A 22271-nucleotide genomic window follows, 5' to 3' on the forward strand; every position below is an offset into this window, starting at 1 on the left:
TTGCCCATGAGCATGCTTTTTCCTGGGAGCACTTTGCAGAAAAGGACTGTGTGTGCAGTTGATTTCCATGGGGTAGCTGACATGTTCTACCTTCCTTTCCTATAGCAGTGCTGAGGCTGAGGAAGCTTCGACTGTGTCATAGGTTATATGAGGAGCATGCTGGGTGATATTCGGCAAATGATTTCGCTGTGTTGTGCCTCAGTTTCCCTTTAATTTGCAGGATATTGATATCAATATCTTACAGAGCACTCATGAGATCTGCTAAGGAACAGTGCTTCACCAGAGCCGGGTAGTGCCATTAATCATTGACTGAATATCCGCTGTATTTGTCTGAATAGACTTTTATTAAGGTGGGGTACGATGGCTTAAGGTGAGTCAGATTTTACACTGGCAGGAATGTAGGTATGTTTTTTGAATAGGAAGGAATTGCTTTCCACTAGACCTGTTAAACCAATGTGTTTTACCTCTTGACAAGGTACTGAGTCATCCACTGCCTGGAGGAAGGCACTTAAGTCATCAATAAATGGCCATTCTGCCCTGTAAGAGAGCCAGGTTCACTTCTCAAGACTCCATACATCATTCCTCACTTGGACAAATGTTGGCAGAGCAGAAGTGGCCCTGGGAGTGAAGTGGGGAGCAGATGGGTTACCTGTCAGGGTGTTCAGGGAACGATGCTGACAGGTTCCAAAGAGCATCCTCTGCAGCAGGACAGTTCTGTTGTGATTTAGGATTTTTCTGTAGGTTTAGGTCTAGGTCAGAGAAGCTTTCAGAAGGTATGGAAGCATAGGTCCTCTGGACTCCATCTAGTTCACTGCTTGCTAGGCAGATAGGCAGTGGCAATGCTAGCACATTGGGCCATTCAGATGACTCCAAGGCCGTGTGTTCATTTGCTTCTGTAGCTGAACTTACTGCACATACCTTCTTTATCTCCCAGGACCCTCTGGTTAGGGTCATCCTCCCAGCTCCTCTGTTCAGTAAGCCCTCTTCTTTATGCCAGTTACTCTGCATACCTCTTGCTTTTTAGTCCTTCTCCCTGCAAACCTATTTCTCTTCATCTCCAGTCAGAGCACCAGTGTTTGCTGCCTTTCCCTTCCCTTCCTTTCCCAGAGCTGGGAATGTATTGATTGCTTCTGCTCTTCTTACGAATGTTTCGCTGTTCTCTGTTCTGTCTGCTTTCAAAGTGCAAGACAGGTTGAAATAAGTCGTTTCCTCCCTTTTCTTCCTCCCATTTCTTTTCCATCCACACTGGAAAAGATGTCCCACAATTTTCTGTCCAGCTGCATTTGCTCCCGTTTCTCCTTCCGTCTCCCCAGGACAGTTTTTTCCCCTCGAGTTTACCTGGTTTTCCATTTTCCACTTTTTCTTCAGAATCCTTTTCCTTTCCTTCTCTCTCATTTCCTATACTATCCTTCAGCAAATAAGAAAGCGTTTGCATTCCCTGTGTGGGGAAGATGGCAGAGCTGGGACAAGCGTACTGTTGTTCTGGAAGCTGTAAGTAGGACTTCCAGATTTCGTGAAAAGTATATATTTTTGGTTCTGCTATAGATGTTTTGGGTTGCCGTGCCCAAGTTACTTATTGGATAAATAAGATTTATCTATTTCTTAGGTTTTTTTATCTGCTGTTTATCTGCTTAGACAGATTTATCTGCTATTTATCTGCTTAAACATATCTGAGAACTTTACTCATTCTGTTCCTCTGGTAAAAGAAGGGTAATAATGCTTCCTGACCTATGTTCTTGTGTGTTCAGGTAATAATCTGTTTCAATAGGGATTATTTTCTATACTACTGTGTGTTCCAGACATGATTGGTCTCCCAGTAAGATCAGGTACAACCATAAAAACATAGCATAGAGTTAATAATGCAAACACCATCTTTTGTTTTATCCACTGTTCAATTCCTATAAGCAATTAGAAACATCTCCTGAATTAATTGTATTTTTTTTTCCTTCAGTTACTTTAGTAACTGTGTATTATTTGTTGTTGCTTCCTATTTGAAGAACTTGTTGTGTTTCTTAAGATTTACTAATAATTTACTAATCTTTTTGATTTATATAACTATTTCAAATGGTGGTTATTACAGATAATTCCTTCAGTACTTCAGAAATAGGCACTATGCAAAAAAATGAGTGGAACATGTTAAACAGTCTAAAAATTGGACAACAGTTGAATTCCAAAACTATTTTGAACTTTAATCTAGCAGGAAAAGACATAAAATCTTGTTTTGAAAGCTGAAGCTAGAGAAATTCAAATTAGTAAAAAGGTGCACATTTTCACTGTGAGAGTAAATATTAGTTGTGACAAGTTATGTAGTACTTTGAAACATTTTCCTTTTCTTGAATCTTCCTAAAATAGATGCTATTGTGTAAAGAGAAGCAATAGGGTTTCTGCCTCAATTACTCTTTGACCTCTATTAATGCAGGAAGTTAGATTATATTGTTGTAATAGTCCTTTTGGCTTTAGAACCTGTGAATATTTGAATCCGTGAAATTTTTCTTTTTTTTTTTTTTTTTTAATTTCCTATTTGAGCATTAGCCTAATTCCTGAACCTACATCTGTAGCTGAGGTTGTTGAGTTCTAGCATCATGTTTTCTTATGGCCTTTGATTCACTGACTTTAAATTGAAAGTGTCCTCCCTCTTGGGTAGTGATCAGTACTAAGTATAATATTTGATTAATGGGATTGGAAGGCTGGTTGTCTTGAAATTGGATTGCAAAGTGGGATATTATAGCTAAATCATCAAATCAGATCTGCAAAGATATTTCTGCTTGAAATAGAGCACTTGTGCAAGGGGAAAATACACAGCAATTGTGGTTCTGAGAGGGACTGAGAAAACACAAAAGGGATGCCTTAAAGAAAGCTACTCTAGCAAGTATCTCTCTCTTTCTTGGTGTAAGTACCGAGAATTAGAATCATCTGTGAAACAAAAGATTTTTTTTAGATCTCTCTTCTTTGCCTGAAGGGACAAAGGGATAAGAACTGATATAAGTAGAGAAAGATCATTGTACAAGTACTTACCTCTTTGCATGATGGTCTGGGAAATAAGTTGGCTATTAATAAGTCAAATAAGTATATCCACATCTTATAAAATTCTTATGAAAATGATTCACTTCCAGATCATCAGATCTTGAAGCCTTTTACAAAGGAAAGTAGTTTCACTAAATCCTGATTTACAGTAGTATAATGGAGGTAAAAATATTATAAATAATCGGTGTGGTAGAATTTAGCATGGACATTATTTTTTGCCCTCATTCAAAACTGTGCAGTACTGATGAGCACACAGAGAGGCTGGTGGCAACCAGCTGTGGAGCTGACACATCCGTGCTCCAGCAGTGGAGAGAGCGCGTTTTATGATCGGCACCTCATTCAGTATACGGGGCAGGATATTAACAGTACCAATCTAATTCCTCACTTTTCCTTGTAAGCATTTGCATTATGTTTTCTCTCTTTTTTTCATTCCAGCACAAATAAAGATTATATTAATCATAAGTTTCCAAGATGATAGTGTTGGATGGAAATGCTTACTTCAGATTGTTATTATTATGTAATATTGACATGCAAAAAGGGTAACTTCTTTTTTTCTCTATTATTTCCCACAGGGTGCAGCTCTAATTCGAATGTTGGCTAACTTTATGGGTCACTCTGTGTTTCAAGTGGGCTTACAAGTAAGTAAAGGCATTTCTGTCTTTGTGTAGGTGTGCGTTTCTAGAAGTTTCTCTCTCTCTCTCTTATTTCTTTTAAAACTATATTTGCATCTATTTTGTGTAAATGTTTCTTTACTTCAGGACCATCCGAGGCACCAACATATCCCTGAAGCCAAATTTGATGGAAGACGCTGAGTAGTGCAACACACATTGCAGTGCCCCCAGTTTTACCTATATTTCTTGGTATATCAAGCGATTGCACTTTAACTGGCACACGGTTTTGTGTCCGTTTTGTGCAGATTGCCACATAACAGCCATTTTATCCATGTGACAACTGTGTGAAGGGCTAACTGAGGAAAGAACTACTTCTCTTCAATTACATTTGCATGCTGGTATAACAAATAACAACAAATGATGTCAAGCCAGCCAGAAATACACAGCCCTAAAACTAGTAGTGCTTTCCAGATAAATATTTTTGCCTTCCCTTCCCCCATAGCAAAATCCTTGAGCTTTATTTTTACCTTTGATAAGCATGGAGTGCTCTCTGCCTTAACGATGTTTTGAAAACTCACTCTGCCTTTTAAAAGAAATTTAAAGAGGTAACATTTCTGTACGAAGAGAAAGAAATTCAACATGCTGATTACCAAGGATGAACTCTTTTCAGCAATAATTCAGCGCAAATGGGTGATTCGTAAACTATTTAAAAACAAACAAGCCAAAGCATAAAAAACAATGTGACTCCCTCTATTCCATTGAAACCTGCTTGAGTAAATCATGTTACAGGCAGCTGTGATTAATGAATTATGTATGATGCAGCCTGCTACTTAGAAGTGTCCTTTAAAGTAAATTGATGTTCACCTGAAATACAATTATGCTAAGATGGAAAGAGCAATCAATCTTATCTGTTCTTAGTAAGCTTTTCATTTTGAAATTTAAATAAACTATGTCTAGGATCAGGTCATTTTTTAACAGAATAATTCTACCTCTAACCAAAATAAATTGGAAGATAAAATATAAAACAAAAGTTAAATAAATGCATTGGTTCTGTCAGAGAGGTGTGTTCCATGCAATAGGCAAAGAAAGGAAACCTGCTGGGGAAATACAGCTTTCTGGAGAGTTTACAGGACATTCAGGGTTTGCAGCATAACTTACTCACAGGACTCAGTTGGATCATTTTCTTAATTGTAACATCAGGTCAGATCAGTTAGATAATCTTCTTATCCAGATAAGAAATCTTTACATCAAAAGTTTCCTTCATAAAAGGTTGTATATGTCAAGGGTAAAACCCCCATCTCATTTAAACCAATGAGACTTCTGTCCTTAGTCCAGAAATCTCCGTATTCCAACCAGAAACTTTTGCCTGCACAGATCCATTCATATGGAAATTCAGTGGCACTTTTTCCCAAAAAAGCATTTCACCCAGGGTTTTAGAAAGGGAAAGTTCTAATACATGCATCTCAGACCGCATTTTTCTATTTTCTTCTATGTTTGCCTGAGAAATAACAGTGTGGAAATTGTCCTGAAATAAATTTAGAAAAAAGTTCAGATCAAAGAATAGGGCTATGCAGGGATTAAATAATCATAATTACCATAAAGTTGTAATAGAGCTTTGTTTTTTGATTTGAGTGGTTTCCTATTATTTCTGCTTTTCAACGGCTCTGCTCTAAATAGGAATTCTTCTGTTTGCTAATGAAAGTCTATGAAAAATCTACCTGTGAAAATCTGACTGGTGAAAGTCTTGGCATCAGTTCTGTAGGAAGATGGTATTCTAACTTCTTTTATAAAAACTGTGTGAAATCCAGATAGAGATCTTCCATGTGTACGTCTTCAGGTTGAACAAAATAAAACATAAGGTTCATAAGCTACAAATTATACAATTGGAAATGTCTGCCAGTCATTTAATTCTTTGTGTTTTGTGGATCTAACAAAATAGTGTTCCTGCACTGTAGAGTTGGGAGGCTAGCTTTGCTAATGATAAGGGGAACTGGAGGAGTAATTTACCCTTTCTATCATGCATTGGTTTAGGCTTTTTAGCTCTTTAGACCTGGTACCATTGCTTGGGATTTAGCATTATGTTGCCTTGAATCCAGTTTTATCATGGAGTTCTAATGTTCAACTAGATGGCCTTTCTCAAGGATAGCTGCAATATCAAGTATTATTACTATTTATAAGTCTCTTCAAATAACAAATACTCTGAAAGTGCACTTGATGGTTCATTCCTCCTGGTTATTCTAATGGCTTGCTGAGTAACTGAGTTCTGAAGGACCTTCACATTATCTTATTTGCTTTGTTTTTCATTAGCCTCCAGTACATGGAGCACATCAGTGTTAATAATATTAACATTATTTCAGTTCTTTTTAGTGTATTAGGTATGTCCTTAAGTGTTTCACAGGTGATAAAAAAAGAGTATTCCTGTAGTCTTATTACACTAACATAAACCAAAATGAGTAGTCCTTTTTTTGTTTGCGTTGAGTGTTTGTGGTTTCATTGAAATCAGGGTATGGTTCATCATCTAATGAAGAGCTACAGAATTAGAGCTTTTATATAAGAGAAGCTACAACAAATGTGCTAACCTTTTGGTTAAGGAGAGGAAAAGATAAGGTTTAGAGCAAGAAACAAATGGGATAGCTACCTTTTTTGTTTGTTACCACTTTTTTCTTAATCTAATTACATGCTATCACCTTGCAGGTGGACTTTTTGAAAAGCAGATCAAGATAGCTTGGGGGAGAAAAATCCCTTAATGTCAAAGAAAGCAATCATTTGTGTTAAAAAGAAGAAAAAAGTTGATGAAGGAGTGTGGGGCTCTTTGTTGGGTATTGTTTAACAATGAATATGAGCTGAAGCAAATGTACAAAGGTGCACATCATCCCTAACAGTTCAGCAGACTGTTCTGTTGAGGAGTCTGCAAGGAGGTAAAATCGTAGTAGAGATGCTCAGTTTTACAGCATAGATGGCTTTGGAGAGATTCTTATCTGTCAGGAATAACTAGCCTGTTCCTATCATGGTAAATATACTGTGAAAGACCATTGGATTATAGTGTGGAAGTTCCACAATAAAACTGCAGCCAAGAGACTATCTAGTGAAGGTATGATTTTCTGGAAGCCCTTCCAAGACATATGATGTCTTGAATCATGTGACATTTTCAAACAGAAGATTTATTACAAAGACAGAACTTTCTCACTGTTTTCACATAGCACTCCACAGACAGAACCAAAAGAGAATATATTGGCTGTAATAAATAATTGAATAATGACAGTAATAGCCACAGCTGGTAACACTTGCATATGAGAAAGCCACAGCTATTATTTTTGTAGAAAATGTCTAATAAGCCCTTCCTTCTCACAGTAGGTGATTTCTTTCTTTTTAAAAGTCCTGACATCCTTCATGATGTGCAAAGTTTCTTATGCTCCAGGGAAATTCAAGAGGTGCATGTCACTGAATGCCAGTACTCTTCTTACAAAGTGGTGTTGCTTTTCAGTCAAAAAGCCATTAATCAGCTAGGACAGTGATTAGAGTATGAAGAGGCTTGGTCAGCACCACTTGCTCTGATTATGTTTCTGAACTGCATAGATTGGTAGAGAAAGAAACTGTAAGTTGGCCTTATCATTCAGTCATCACTCAGGGCAGTAATATGCAATATAATACTAGATTTGTGTGAGATTTTCATCTGTAGGCTGTTGTTCCTAATCTGTGTGCTTGAAATAGATGGTTGCTTACATGACTGGTGTCGCTGTATTACATTTCCTGGAAGGTTTTACTGCTTTATGGCAAGGCACCTCTTCAAGTTATCAGTGGGGGGTTTTTTTCATATTAAATATAGAGAGAAAGACCAGTGATTTGAAGGTCTGGTACTTAGATGTGTGTAAAGAGGCACCTCCAGCTCTGTAATGAGACATTTCTGCACTAGTTTATTTAAATTTTTCTTATATTCGGTTTGATTATTTTGAAGCCTCATCTCTATTACTTTACGTTTGTCAACACTGCATTTCATTTGCCATGTGGCAGCTCATTGATCACATAGATCTGTATCCTTTTGAACTTCACTTGCTGCTATGTATGTGTTCATCACTCACTCTGATTTAGTGCATCATCAGCAGTTTGAATTAGTTACTGTAGGAATCTCTGCTTCTGTGATAAATTAACTGCTTTTGTACTTTAGGCTTCACATTGTACATTTGGAAGAAGAATTTCCATACAGTGCTTTGGATATACGCTGTCTTTTTTGGTGCTGCTGAGTGGCCACTGTATTGAAAGAAATTGGTCAACCTTTCAGAGGAGCTGTCTGGGGAAATGTGACATGCAGGCTGTTAAATACAGCAAGGTTCAGATTTCAATCACTTTTTACTGTCATCAAGCTGGCTAGTTAGACTTTCTTTCACCCACACTGCTTAATATTTCCTGCTTTTTAGGCACCTCTGTGCATGCCTGTGTTCTTTTTGAATTGTGGCAGTCAATGTGAAACCCTATCAGAAACTTTCTAGGTGTAAAATAAAGCTGTAATATGCTATTTTCCATATTGTTTGCCACTTCTGTCCAACAATCTAGTAGCACAAGAAATGTATTCATCTATTTCCACAGTATTATTTTATAATCTATTTTTTACATAGTATATTAAACAGATTTCAGTGTACTTATTTTATCATACCTATTTATTATATCTTAATTCCCAATTCACAACAATTAGCTGTATGCTGTTTAAAATGAGACATCATTAGAGACTTCAATAGAGTTTTCTGTAAAAACAAAAAAAATCAGACACCTTAGGATCAGGCTCAGTGAAGCAATGAGCTGTGACACTGTCCCTGGGTCAACAGTGCACATGGAACTACCTGGAGTCTTCCTCTGCTCAGTGGGAGGATGTAACTTTTGCCACCAGGCCAGGAGCATCTTTACAGCTGGAGTACCTCTGGTGTTGCAGCTCACCTTGCTGGTGCATTTAGTAGATGTTGACTAAAGTACTTTTCAGCTAATTCTGCACCCATCTCCTCTGGTTTAGAAGAGCACAGAGTGTATGACCTTGGTGGACATCAAAGTATCATCATGGGCATACTGGGTATGACCTGTCCTTAAGTTAGTTGCTACTGATCCCTTTATTTTTTAAACTGTCTCACTTCTACTGACAGTTGTCAACAAGAAAACTTGAGCATGTTAAAAGCAGGACATAGGAAGTCACAGGAAATCTCATAGGAGCTGACGTTACTGTTTTCTACACTGCGTGTCATACGAGATTGATAACATCTTTCACCTTTTCTGGCCCCTCAGCATTTCTCCTGCTTGTAGTTTACATCACTCTGCATTTTAGGTTTACATTTGTTAAATGAATTCAGTGTTACGGACTTTTTCTGTAGCTTTTTCCACCGTGACTTAAGTAGGTCAGTAACAGTTTATGTAAGAAACTTCTGTAAGTTGCAGTGTCACAATATTTTTTTCCTTTGAAAGTGTTAAAGATGTACAGCATAGTAAGGGCCAGATTCGGATATCACTACCAAAAATGGAAGTCCTTTCTCTAGCTCCAAAAGGATTTGAGTATACTGTGTGTATAGCAAAATGCTTCTGTTTAAAGAAAAAATGTGATTGAAGATGCATCATTTAAATATACAGTTATTGATAAATGCTAAAGTTAATTTTATCTTTACATTCTTTTCCTTTTTTGTATGCACGTTAACCAGGATTTTTAATTATGCAATTTCCCAGTGTTTTCTACATAGGACAATGCCTGATTCAATTCACAAAGTGGACCATGCTAACTGAATTGTCCTTCTATTCAGTAGTTTTGTATACTTTTCATGGGCTTTGTGGCCCCAGTTCTTAATTTTCACAATTTTCTTCAATGCTATCCGGTATGGTATCAGACTATATCACCGACAGTTAGTGAACAGAAGACATAAACCTCATAGGGAGGGAAGGGGTGGTGCTAGCCTCATTTTATAAATGGAGATCTAGGCCCAAAGAAATGAAAGTCAAAAATTTACACAAGTGTGGAGTATGCAATATGAGATGCCCAGTGCAGCACTTTTCCCTCCCATGTGTCTTAGCACTTATGGATTGGAAGAGTTTATGTGTTCAAAGCACAGCTTCCACGGGCTTTGTCGTCAGCTGTGAGCACTCAGCATGGCTGCAGCTCAGCCTCTAGTGGCACCCAGGTGGGCCTTCAGAAAACGTCAGTCACACAATTAATGTTGCTATAAATAAATCAGTGAGAGTGGAGTGCCTGCACCTTTGGGGGCAAATTGGACCAATGTGATTAAAACAAAAAAGATCCATGAAATTTGGATATCTGTTTTGAAACCCAAGAAGATGTTCTGTCAAAGTATTTAGCATTCTAATCTATTTCAGATATTCAGAACAGACTTCACATCAGGTTTGGTCACAGAGCCCAGCGCTGCTACAAATCACGCTACACGGCCTTAGGTAATGCACCCACAATTAGAGCAGCCACCCGTCTTGACTGCTGGTGTTTTTTGCCCGATATAACATAGGTGCTGTGCAGAGAGAGCTTTTTCCTAAAATGCTGCATTAGCAGAATATTCCTATTTGGTTATATTAACTCCTTTCCCTCCTTTCTGCTCTGCTTTTTGTCCCCAGTGTGTTTGGATCTGATGGTTTTCTACCGCGGCTGTCGGGGATTGCCGAGAGAAGGGAGAGACGGGCTCTTCACTTTCTGCTTCAGGGCCCTAAACCTCCCTGTAAGCGTAGGCAGCTGTGAGCCGTCGGTACAGGGAGAGAGAGGGACTCTCTAGCTGCTAGCTCACCTAAACTTGATCAGTGCTAGGAACTAAGCACATTCCTGAAACAAGATCACTTTCCTTCTCACCTTAAGACCTCTGCTCCAGTGCATGGGGACAGCAGAGCTTTTCAAAGGAAAGAGTGCCAAGAAAAGGTAAAATGTGATATTTTTGCATACTTTCGTTCTGGTGTTGACTGAAATTTTGGAGAAGAATTCGGTCCGAGACAGGCATTTTGAAGACGAGATTTCAGCTCCAACAGTTATGTTCTGGCCACATTGGAGGTCCCAGCAGGGAGAGGTATAAAGAGTGATAATGGCAGGTGCTGCTGAACCTCCGTAGCCGGCGATGTCCCCAGTGCCCATGTTCAGAGCAAGGTTACAGTCGGTGTCACCTTCATTAGGAGGAAGTCGTGCTGTCCTTCAGCTAGGATGAAATGTTTCTTTATTGCTCCATTGCTAAAGCTTCTTACGAAAAGAAAAACAATTAGTATACACACTATTTATTTAACAAGTTAAGTTTGTTTCCTCAGAACAGGGTTGCCCTTTATGACAATGGTGCAGTCATATTACAGATACCGCGTACGTATTCACTTGCTGTGCTTTCAGTGAGCTTCTCTTATTTTGTTGCATGTGAAATTCAGTTATGACTATTTTCTCCTTCATTTTTATTACAGGAATTATTAAGAGTAAGAATGATAGGTATAAATTCTCAGATAACATCAGCGGGCTGAGCAGCTATTTAAGAAAATATTTTCTTTTGGAATGAAATTATACTGTTTTCCTGATAGGAGCTCAGTGGCAACCTCGCCTCTGTTGCTATGAGGCAGCACAATGGACTTTACAGGGCGCTGGAAGTACATGTTTTGTGTGCGATTCTGCCATCCTCGAGCAATCAAAATTTCCATTAGCTCTTTAGAAGTCAGTGGGGATATTTCCAGCACAAAGATTGCAGGATTGAGCTCCTAGTTAACACTTAAAACACGTCAGAAATGAAATAAATCTACTTCTGTTCAGCCTAGTGGAGGACATTCAGAAAAAAGCTGAATCCCTACTGGATAAAATAAGCCATCATCAAAACTTTCTCCTTCTCTTTCTTCTCCTTCTCTTTCTTCTCCTTCTCTTTCTTCTCCTTCTCTTTCTTCTCCTCCTCCTCCTCCCTCTTCCTCTTCTTTTCTCTTTCTCTACATACATTTAAAGTTCAGTTACTGTAGCTAGGTAGACACAGTAGCATATAGCCAGATGTAAATGCTAATGATTTTTAAGGTGTCTTCGGGTTGCAAAATTAAATGCAGCTCTAGTGACTGTATTGTCTGATGGTCTTTTGCACCATGAGAAACATTTACTCAATTGATACAAACAACAAATAACTTATAAGCAAAGTCAAAGCTTTACTGTTACTGCTTTCCTATCTGTTATTCATTGTTACTGTACAAATGTTGCAGGTCATTATGATCTAGACACAGTGACATGCAAATCATACTTACAGTAAGTTTTCTTGAGTCATTTATGGTGACCTTTTCATAGTAAGTTGCATTAATTTCTTTCCAATTTTGGGGCTTCTATAGAAAAAATTACAGAAAAGTAGAGCAGAGATTTTTTGCTTGGTTAGCAATCCCTGGGCATAGTTAAAGTTAATGCAGAGGAATGAGCAGCCAACCTGTCACAATTAGCAGGTGCCATCCAAATATCTCTGGAAAACATTCCGTCATTTTTTTTTGTGCATTAAAAATATATTTTTTGAGCAATATCTGGTTTTAGGTTCAAATGTATTGTACAACTAAACAAGGCAGAACTAAAATGAATGTACAAATTCAGTCAAATATATGCAGTTCAATTTCAAAGAGTACTTTATTTCTGTAAGATTTGTTCTTAGCTCAGTAGTTCAGTGCCACTACAAAGTAATACATCAAATACATTTTTCTTTAAAGCCAAGCTTAATATACTAGCAGGTATCTCACTGCACAGCAGATAGCATCAGACTCTGCTAGGCAATAACTCTGCAATCCTTCTAACTGTTCCCTTTAGACTTTGCATGCAAACTGTTTTGCCACCGCACTGCAATTGCTGTTGCTGTGTTTCAAAATGGAATCTCCTTCCTCCTCATGTTAATAGTTAATAGGTGAAGCTGAATTTTACAAGGGAAAGAAACCTCTCCATTTAATAATTCTGATCTTTTAATAAGGATTCCCAGCAAAGCAGGATATATTTTAAAGTAGCTGGAAATTTGCCTGAGTACAAATTTTGAATCTGTTTTAGATGCCCCATTCACTTTGGCTTCACTGAGTTGCAATGCAGAAGATGTATTAATTGCAAAATTGTGTTTCTTACAGTGGTTTGAGGTTTGATTCTTTTCTTGTGTTGGAATGAAAATGACAGGGCCATATTGATTTCAGTTGGGTTACTTCTGATTTACAGTACTAGTCTCTTATCAACAAGAAGCAGGTAGAGCGAAGAAAGCAGTCCTATTGACTTAATGATGGCTCTTGCCTCCTCCTTTCTCTTTCTAGTTTCTCTTGTGTCTCAGCCTGGACAGCGAGCTGTTTGGGACAGGAAGCAGGTCCTGTCTGTATCCTCTACATGAGTGTTACACTTCCAACACCGTGGATGAGATGCTCTCAACATTGCCCTAATTCTTTTCCCACTGAAATCAGTGCTAAAAATCCCATTGACCCATATAATGCCAGAAATGTCAGTTCTGATCTGATTATTGTTAGAGCGTATGGGAGTATTATGAATTACAAAGGAAAAAGGACAAAGTAAAATACTATAATTATATGGCCTATTCAGCATCATTGGCTCTAGAGAAAATTAAGATTTATTTCCATATATGGTTCCAGTATCACTCTTCCTGATTAGTAGTTATAGCTTGCTGCTTGGATATAATGATTTAATTGCAGATATGACATGTTGACAGTGGATATTTTCCAGTTGCTGCTGATTGCGAGCATTGTATCACTGTTGTGTGTGAAAAAAATCTAAATATACCTTTTGAAAATAAAAGGCTGGAATTTCAGCTGGTGTACATTGATGGGATTCCACTCATTTCCTTCCCTAGGATTATATGCATTGACTAAGATAGTGGCCCAAAGAGAAGGCAAAAACGCATCTGAAGTGAATACTTGCATGATGCCTCTGAAGTATGTTGCACACCTCTCAGGCTTTTTTTAACTTCTTTTTACCTATTTGTGAGTTTGAACCTAGAAGTTAGCTAAAAAGTTCCTGATAGTGGACACTTTAAATATTGCTTTCTTGTGGTACCACAGTGGAATTATTGGGAACATTGAAAGTGTTACTTGCTCTTAAGAATTTTTAATTGCTTAATGCAGCTAATGGTAAAAATGCAGGCTGGATAAATTAGCAGTTGAGAAAGTGTGATTGTATATGGAGCAGATAAAATAATTCTTTGGTGTTATTATTTAAAGAAAAAGACAAAAAAGATTTGGAGAAGATTAAAAAAAAATAAAAAATCCCCAGTCCTAGCTGCCAGGCCTGGATATCTTACAGGGACACCACTTTCAGAAAATGAAGAGATAGAATTACTAATCACTTAAAATATGTTAGCCAATAAATTTCTATGTGGAAGAGATTCAACACGTAGCTCCACTGATATGTGTAGAATTATTAGAAATAAGGAGGAAAAAAAAGATTATCCTTAGAAGCTATATTCTTTGATTGTTCAAAGTGGTGTAAAATTCTAATTCAGAGTTTTACTTTTAATGCCAAGTAAACAAGGTTTAAGCTGTGTTTATACAGGGACACACAAAGTTCATTCAAAGTAGCTGAAGGTGTGAATTGTAATTGGATTAGTTAAAGCTCATTGTAGCCCCATGTGGGCACTTTCAAAACTGAAGTTAACTGTTTTTTCATTTACTTTAATTCATGATAGTGTTTTCATTGTGACTTGAAGTCCCTGAGCTTAGTCTACTTCAGTGCTGAATGACAGTGTCTGTTCATAGGGTTTAATGAAGGTTAACTAATTCACTGTAAAAATTAGCTTATTGATGAGGAATGATACCATCAACTGTTAGTTGAACATTTGAAAAGAACATTTGAGCATTGCTTTTAGAGAAATGCACTTCAAAATAAACTTTTTGTTTCCCTTAAATGCGATACATTGATAATCTTTCACTTAACTGTATTCTGAAATTAGCACCGTGTCTCCTGTCTGGTCTCTTTCGTAATACTTGGTGGACACTTGGACAGGACACTGGCTTAGGAAGCCACCCTTCTGTTTCCCTCAATGCTACCTCCAGCCGCTTGTTCCCATCCGTGCATGGCCACCCAGTGCCAATTCATTTGTAGCAGTGGAAGAGTTTGGAGTCCTTTTTGGTAAACTTGATCAAGGAAGAAAGGGTGTCCTTGGTGCAGAATGATAGATTTACTTCCTATACAGGCCATCTCAGAGGCCTAGTTTGCAAAGCAGCCTCACAAACAAGGGGATGGGGACAAGGAGGAGCAGAGGTTGTGGAAGGTACTCTGTCTGGCTGTACCACCAAAGTGTCATCAAACTGTAGCTCAAGGCAGCATCATGCATTTGATGCTGTGTCTGTATATAAAACAGATGTGATAATTTTAGTATTAGGCGGGGACTATCTACACTGCAGGTATGGCCTTACATTCCTTATGTGCTTCCTGTTTCAATATAATTTTGATGCTGGTTTTTGTTATTGTAGGTTGAAATGCTTAAACTAACTAGGTAGGTAGTTTAATTCTTGGCTTGTTGGCCAGTAAGTAACTTCATTTTTTGTTGGAGGAACACATTTTAATGCAATAATAGATTAAAGTATAGGAAGGATATCGACATTTTTGATACTCTGGTAGAACTCACTCATGAAAGAGTATATTCCATGACTCTACTGTATTCTGTAGGTTGGCAGTTTCTGACAAGGGTGCCTGGAAGCAGTTTTGGGCACTCTTAGTAAAACTGATGTAGAAGGTGAAGAAGTTGCTTGGCTTACTTGACCTGGAAAAATCTGTTTCCAAGGTTTTTCTTAGCTGGCTTTGCAGTAGTGCTTTGATAAGTGGTCTGATCAGTGCTGTTCTTTGTTTGACTCACTTGTACAAATTACTTCTGACACAAATAGAGTTAACCCCCATCTAATTTGCCTTATACAATGTTCACCATGACCAATAAGGTGAATTTACCTACTCCTTATTTTGTACTCTACTGCTTGTCTGACTGTCCAGCCAGGAGGGTGATCACTTCTGTTCCTTAAGGCTCTTTCTCAAGGGTTAGTCTGTTATACAGCTGAAAAATACTGCAAACCTAGTTGTCTGTTTTAGCTTTTCTATTCAGTAGTCTTCCTCTCTTACAGGAATCTTCACTTCTTTGTAGCTTGCTGGTAGCTTGCTTTACCACTGGTGTTCGCTCCCTCTTGTTTGTCACTCACCGTTGCAAACATACGCAGTACTTTCCTGCCTCTGACCCTTGCCCAAGCTTTTTTATTTGGATGTTAGGCAATGTCAAGATAATGTGCGATAGCAGCTTTGATGTTAGTAGTGTGAAGGAAAGAGGAAAAAGAGGTGGCATGTTAAAGTCAGTGAGTCAGCATCTGTCAGATGGTGTCTGGTGTCTTAAGGTTAAGTATACAAATTTCTGGGAAAACAAACATGCTGGATTTGATAGCCAGAGCCTTAGAGCCTGATTTCCACCTGAACTAAATGTTTTATTAGTAGCTCTAAATCTTCGGTGAGATACAACAGTCATGTATAAAACTGTTCAACAAGAACATATTGTAGGCTGAAGGGAGGAGGATGTGCACCCAGGAGCAGGAATTAAATACAAAACAGGGAGGTAGAGCCAAGACTGCTGTTTCCTGAGCCCTGAGAAATGAGGGCATTCAGAGGAACGTAGCCACAAGAATTTGATGCCAAAATATTTTGCTACTTGTCCCTCACTCATCTTATATAGTGGAATTTCCCAGTTATCTTTAGGAGAAAAAGTTATTCAATGTTAATCTGTTTCAGATCTCAGCACCACTCATAAGCTGGGAGCTGTTCCTTCAGCCAACCAATCGACTTCATACCGATAAACTAAGAAAGGAGTTTGGTCCTAGAATTGATGTTTCAGTTCCTGGTTATAGATCTGAAGTCTCCCCTAAAAGTAAGATACGTGTTTGGAGACTTATCTCCCCTTTACACTTGTTTAACCTCTTTGCATTTATCAGTCACTACATTTTATTAGTTTGTGAGTGTTATCATGTTTGAATGGTGGGGTAGTTCATTTTTTTGAAACCGAGAGGCTCAATCCCTAGCAGTACTGAGAGAACTAAGATTGCAAAGGGATAAAAGACTTTTCCTTTTAAATAATCTCCTTTTCTTAAAAAAGTCTAATACAATAAAAGGCCTGCAAGCTTAATCAATATAGCATAACTAAAAACATCTTTCAAAATCCTTTAGCACTTTTAACTGTACTCCTATTTCTACTACTGTTCAAGCTATCTGCTTCAGTATTCAAGTAATAAAATAATTTCAAAAGCATTGAGCCTTTTAATTTTTTTGGGGGGGATTAAGATTACTATTTGACAAAACATTATATCATAGTCTAAATCTGTTGGGATTTTTTGCAAGATCTTAGGTTTTGGTTTTGCAGTAATTGGACTGTTTTCATGGCATGACAGATTTTGGAATTTTTTTAAATTATTATTGTTAAAAATTACTAAAACACATGTCAAAAAACCACATTGTCTGATTAAATTTTTTTTATTGATAGAGGTGAAGGGATCATATTCCGTTATTCTTTTTGGCAAAGACTGGCTTCATGTTTTAATGCCAAGATGTTAAGAAGAATATTACAAGAGGATGCTTGCTGAAATGTAAAACCAAATTATCATTTTTATGTGTGTGTTTGATTAATTTTCATGTCGAGTGACACTGCACTAGGGTCTGTGAACTCTCTTTCTACTTTCCCCATGACAAAGAAAAAGTTGAGAGGCAGCATTACAGTGAAGGAGAAAGGGGGAGTTGTAGAAGAGTGCTGTTGAGTCTTGGGTTGTTAAAGAGGTTTTCATGCCATCTTTTCTCCTCACACATACCATAGGATTATAGCTGAAAGTTAGGAAGGTGGCTGAAGCATATCTTCATGCTCCAGCATACTCCAGTTGATGGAACAGCTTTTGATGTGATAGACTTGAGAGTTTATGAAGGGAAGCAGCCTTACAGCCGGATGGTTCTGGGCATATGTATTTGTGAGAAAGTGGTTTTAAGTCACTTTACCTCCTTTGGAGCTGTGCTGAGTGCAGCTTAGATTCAGACAGCTGTGTTTTCAGTGTCATCCTCTGTTTCTGTTCTGTGGCTTGCATCTCTCTTCTGTTTGCTTTGGTTCTTTTCTATTCAATGTAAAGGCGAAGGGGTGGCTAATACCCCTGCCCTGGAGAATTACAGTCAATAAGAACATGTCTTCTGTCCCTCTGCAAGCTACTTAAGACTTAGATATGGGTCCCCAGGAGGAAAAATGGATTCTATTCCTGCTTGTTCCATCCTTAGAACAGACAAGCAGGGTATGTATCAATCTTTGGCTCCTCTTTTAATACTTCCTGGGATGTATTTGATGCTGATCTGTATAAGCCTTTTTTCTTCCTTTTTAAGTTGAGTGCCTGTCTATGAAAGATACTTCAAGAGAGGCTGCTAATTTGGTAATGAAAGTTCAGGCTGCGTCATGATAACCCTAGCTAGCTTTGAAGTCATCAGTTTGGATGGTGGTAACAAAATGTAACTTTACAGCATAGTGGGGAGTGTTTGGGTCTGGTGGTGTCCTCAGTTTAAAAGCAAGCTCTGGTATGAGGACACATGATAGGGATCTGTTAAAAGTATGAGTGACTTGGGGAGAGTGAAGTAGGGAACAGTAGTTCACTGTCTCTTCTAGTGCTAGAACTAGGGAGCAACAGGTGACACCAGCAGACTGGCAGATGTTTGAAACAGAATCTTCACACAACAGATCACTGAAGTGGGACATGCTTTTTTATAAGGTGTTGCAAATGCTACACATTTATATGGGTTCCGAAAGTAACTGGCCAAATTCACAGAAGATAACTATGAAATACAAAGATACTAAACTGCTCAGGATTCCTTGTGCCATGAAGTGCTGGATGCTGGGAAAGCATACTGGGGAAGTGTCACTGTATGCTTGTCCTGTTTTATACCCCTTCTAGGTGTCTGGTACTGGTTATTGTTGCAAACAGGATACAGATATATGAGGATGTTTGATGGGACCTGGTTCAGTAGCTTTATGCTCTTGTGCCTGTAGAAAATGCACTCAGATTTTGGATTGCAATGTAGATTTACTATCGGAAGCGTATTTTGATGCACACTGCCACTTAGGATTGCTTTTTGTGTAGTATGCATTCAGTAATACTCCTAGTTTGATGCTATGTATGTGGTCTCAATGCAGCTTTCATGAAATAATGGAAAAATGGATGATCAAGTTGTATGGTACCAGGACTGTACTCGTATGTTGTGTTTATCATTGTATTTTCTTATTTCATTGTAAATGTTAGGATTCCTTTTGGTTTCCACTGTATGATAAACATGTTAGATTGGAGGGTAATAATTTTTTAATTGAGTGATGAGCCATATCTAAACCTCCCAACCTGCGTATTGGGAGAAAAAACAAAAGAAAAGGGCAGAAGCATTTCATGTCTTTGCAGTCTTTCTGAATGCAAAATGTAAAAGCCGAATTTAATGTCTAATGGTAGATTGGTAAACAGGATTATTGCCTGGATGAAGTAAATCCACAAGTGTTCCACCCATTTCATTTTGCTGTGTAACAATTCTGAAAACAACTCTCAGAAGGACCAATACATGTAGCATTTTCTAGTACCACTTAGAATGTACATGTATATTTGTTGTTATTTATTTACCTTGTCCCACTTTTGTTTATTCCTATTTTAGCTTTTTAATTTGCAATTCAACTTCTTTAGCTTTGAAAGCTATTGAATATTTCACTGTGCCTCAGATGATTCTGTATTTTTAAACAAAATGGAAGCACAGTGTGCTATAGGCGCAGCCTATATAATATTGTCTTTTTTCCAAGTTATTCTCATGACATTGTTAAGACTAGGCACTGCATTTACGGAGTCAGTGTTCTCATTTAGCCTTCCTAGGCTGTGATTAAATGGGAGTTGCTGCTTGTTGTACTATGAGTTGGCTGACAAAAGCTAAATCTGTCACAGGTGCTACAATTTGTGTATCAGAAAATTTGCTTTCCAAATACTAATTATTCCCAAAGTATCTTACTTCACACAAAGCACAGATAACAGAGTCAGCAAATTTGTCCCAGTTTTTATCATTGTGCTGTAAATTAGGGTTTGTATCCTACCATTGTGTAAAGTGAAGATGGTAGAAATTCAAATGCAGGAGAACCCATTGATTTACAACCTCTGATGTGTTTTTTCACTTAATTCTTCCAATCAAAATGCTTGAAATGTATGTTATTCAAATAATCATTGCTGAATTTCTCTTCTGTAATTGAATGAGCTGTTGTCTAGGGATATAGGATGGTGGAAACTACCAGTGTTGTCTCTCCAGATGTCGTTAAAAATTGGAAGCATTTTGTGCCTGAAAGGCCCAGACCTAACCTGGTCGTATGCTTAAACTATTAATTTGTGAAGTTAATTTAATGTGATGGTAGCTTATCAGGAATTAGCTTTCTGGTTTCTATGGGAGAAGAATGGACGCTCAGTCATTGAAACTGCAGCTGAATAAGTAAAAGTGTTCAGTTTTATAACCCCCCAGACCTTGAGTTACGTATGTTGTGAAAACACACATGTATGTACCTGTGCACAAGCACGGTGTTGGGTTCCCGTCACCCCTCTTCCACCCCTCCCTGTTGTGGAGAGCCTTTGTGATAACCTGTTACAGCCCCAGTTGCCAGTATGATGTATTTTGACATTGAAGCACCAGGATCTCCCTAGATAAGAGTTTGTAGTTCAGGTAGGCTATTGCTCAGTTAAATCTTTTATAACAAATCTAGCTGTCATCCGAATGAGCAAATTTTTGACACTAGACGCAGAATGACCTGCTAAAATAGCAGCTGGAACTGTGTTCCAGCAGCTTCTCCTTTCATTGCTGAGAATTACCTAGGAACCCCTTCTGAGATTAGAAAAGTGTTTTAAATGTATATTCAAAATATTTAGCTTATAGAGTGACTTACATAGAAAAGGGAGAGCAATGTATGCTGTAAATGAAATTTTTAGCAACAATTTTTGCATTGTAAACTAGCTTAAGAAGCCATTTATTTACTCCCTTAGGATGAACATATTGTATATTTCTAGACTTCTGACAAATGCAAACATTGATGTGATTTAACTTCTAATAGCAGTGATTCACAGCTCTGGTTGTTTGGCTTGTGTATAGTAATACTGATTTGTATTTTTATTTTATTTCTGTAGGACTATTTAACCATTCACAAGTATGGCAATGCAGCCAGAAATGATCTCTGGAACACATTGTCAAAGGTAAAATGCTTTAATCTATTGCACTGAGGGAGAAGCAGGAATTTACCATGGTATTTTTCTTGGTGAGGTTAGGAGTGAATAGTGCATATTGAGATCTTCAGACCCCAGAGCAAATATAAAAATTGATGCAAAGACATTCCATTTGAGTTAACCTACTGGCAACATTAAAATAAGTTTTTTGCAGCATTTCTATTCTTTGTTATGTTAGAATATATTTTCTTGCTTGTGCTATGTCACTGATGTGCAGTAAAAGATACTTCATGGAATCTGCTATCATTGACTTTAGTGACAGGACGCTGAGGCCCATAAGCTGGAAAACACATGAAGGTGCTGAGCTTTGGCATTTACATCAGGCGTGTTTGTGATTTTGTATGGTGTTACGATTTGTGTGAAGGACAAAACTATTAAAGCTTTAAAGTTTGGTGTAAACAGATAACTATTTACTGTAACATTTGGTATGCTGTAGAGACTTATAGTTGCTATGTGGATGCTCCCTTTGATTGCTATGCCTAAGCTCGGCTTGAGTTTCTAGAGCTCTATAAGGGACCTATAAGGGACCCTAAGCCCAGGGACCTATAAGGGCAGAGTTTAATTTTCATAAAGTGAGCCAAGCATGCCTGAATTTCTCTCCTACAGATCTAGTCTGGGCACTCCAGAATGAAGACAGAGTGCAAGCCAATGTAGAGTACAGTCAGGGAGTTTGGGCACCAAGTACCAACTCAAGCCATGTGTAAACATGGTAATCTAGTGGTAACTATTGACACCAAAACTGGGATTCAGCTGGGGGTCAAGACATCTGCGTTTATCTAGACAAGCAGGTATATACATATAAGTTAGGTGTCCAAGCTCCAGTTGTTGTCAGTGAGGGCTGGATTGAGTTGCTTGTTCACAGACATCTAACAAAGTTTACCTTAATTTATCCTGTCTGGCTTCCAGCTGCTACATGAGATAAGTATGTCTGCTGTAGGTCCACCAGCTCTGCAAGGATGTGTTGGATATTTTAGGACATCTCATTTAACACTTGGTGAATAGGAACAACTGGAGTCCCAGAAATCTAGTCAATACAGTCAGCAGAGCATAGAGAGCAATTCAGTTGACTAGCCACTACACGATTATTTTAAAATGAGCTCAAACCACTGACTGTTGACTAGGGACTTAAGATAGTTGTTCAAATATAGGCAACTAGTGCCAGATTAGGTGCAGTAGGGTGTTCGAGACGTTCAGGTGGGTCTAACTGATTTCACGCAAGATCTGTGGGTAAATCTGTACCCTTCTGGAGTGGCAAGTGAAGGTCAAATGACATTAGCCACCTATGTGTGGGCAACTGAACTGAGTCCTATGGCTATACTGACTGTTAATGAGAGTTGAGTGTTACAGTCAGGCTCTTAAATCTGTGTCTTAATCTGAAGTTGAATGCTGCTGCGAAAGTCTTTCTTGCTTCTCAACTGG

General features: G+C 38.1%; 1 protein-coding gene across 3 annotated transcripts in view; it reads left to right on the plus strand.

The window, feature by feature from the left end:
- Positions 1 to 22271, plus strand: part of TRHDE (thyrotropin releasing hormone degrading enzyme) — a 222854-nt gene that overhangs the window by 122148 nt on the left and 78435 nt on the right. For 2 of the 3 annotated variants that reach the window (XR_012042899.1, XM_072863690.1), the window contains exons 7-8: positions 3597 to 3662; positions 20757 to 20822. Coding sequence is in view for 2 of the 3 variants with exons in the window: in XM_072863690.1 (XP_072719791.1) it covers positions 3597 to 3662; positions 20757 to 20822 (132 nt within the window). In the remaining variant the exon portion in view is untranslated. The remainder of the gene's footprint in view (positions 1 to 3596; positions 3663 to 20756; positions 20823 to 22271) is intronic. The other variant, XM_072863704.1, reaches the window with a different exon arrangement.

This window comes from Ciconia boyciana, chromosome 1, assembly GCF_034638445.1.
Source record: "Ciconia boyciana chromosome 1, ASM3463844v1, whole genome shotgun sequence".
NCBI lineage: Eukaryota > Metazoa > Chordata > Aves > Ciconiiformes > Ciconiidae > Ciconia > Ciconia boyciana.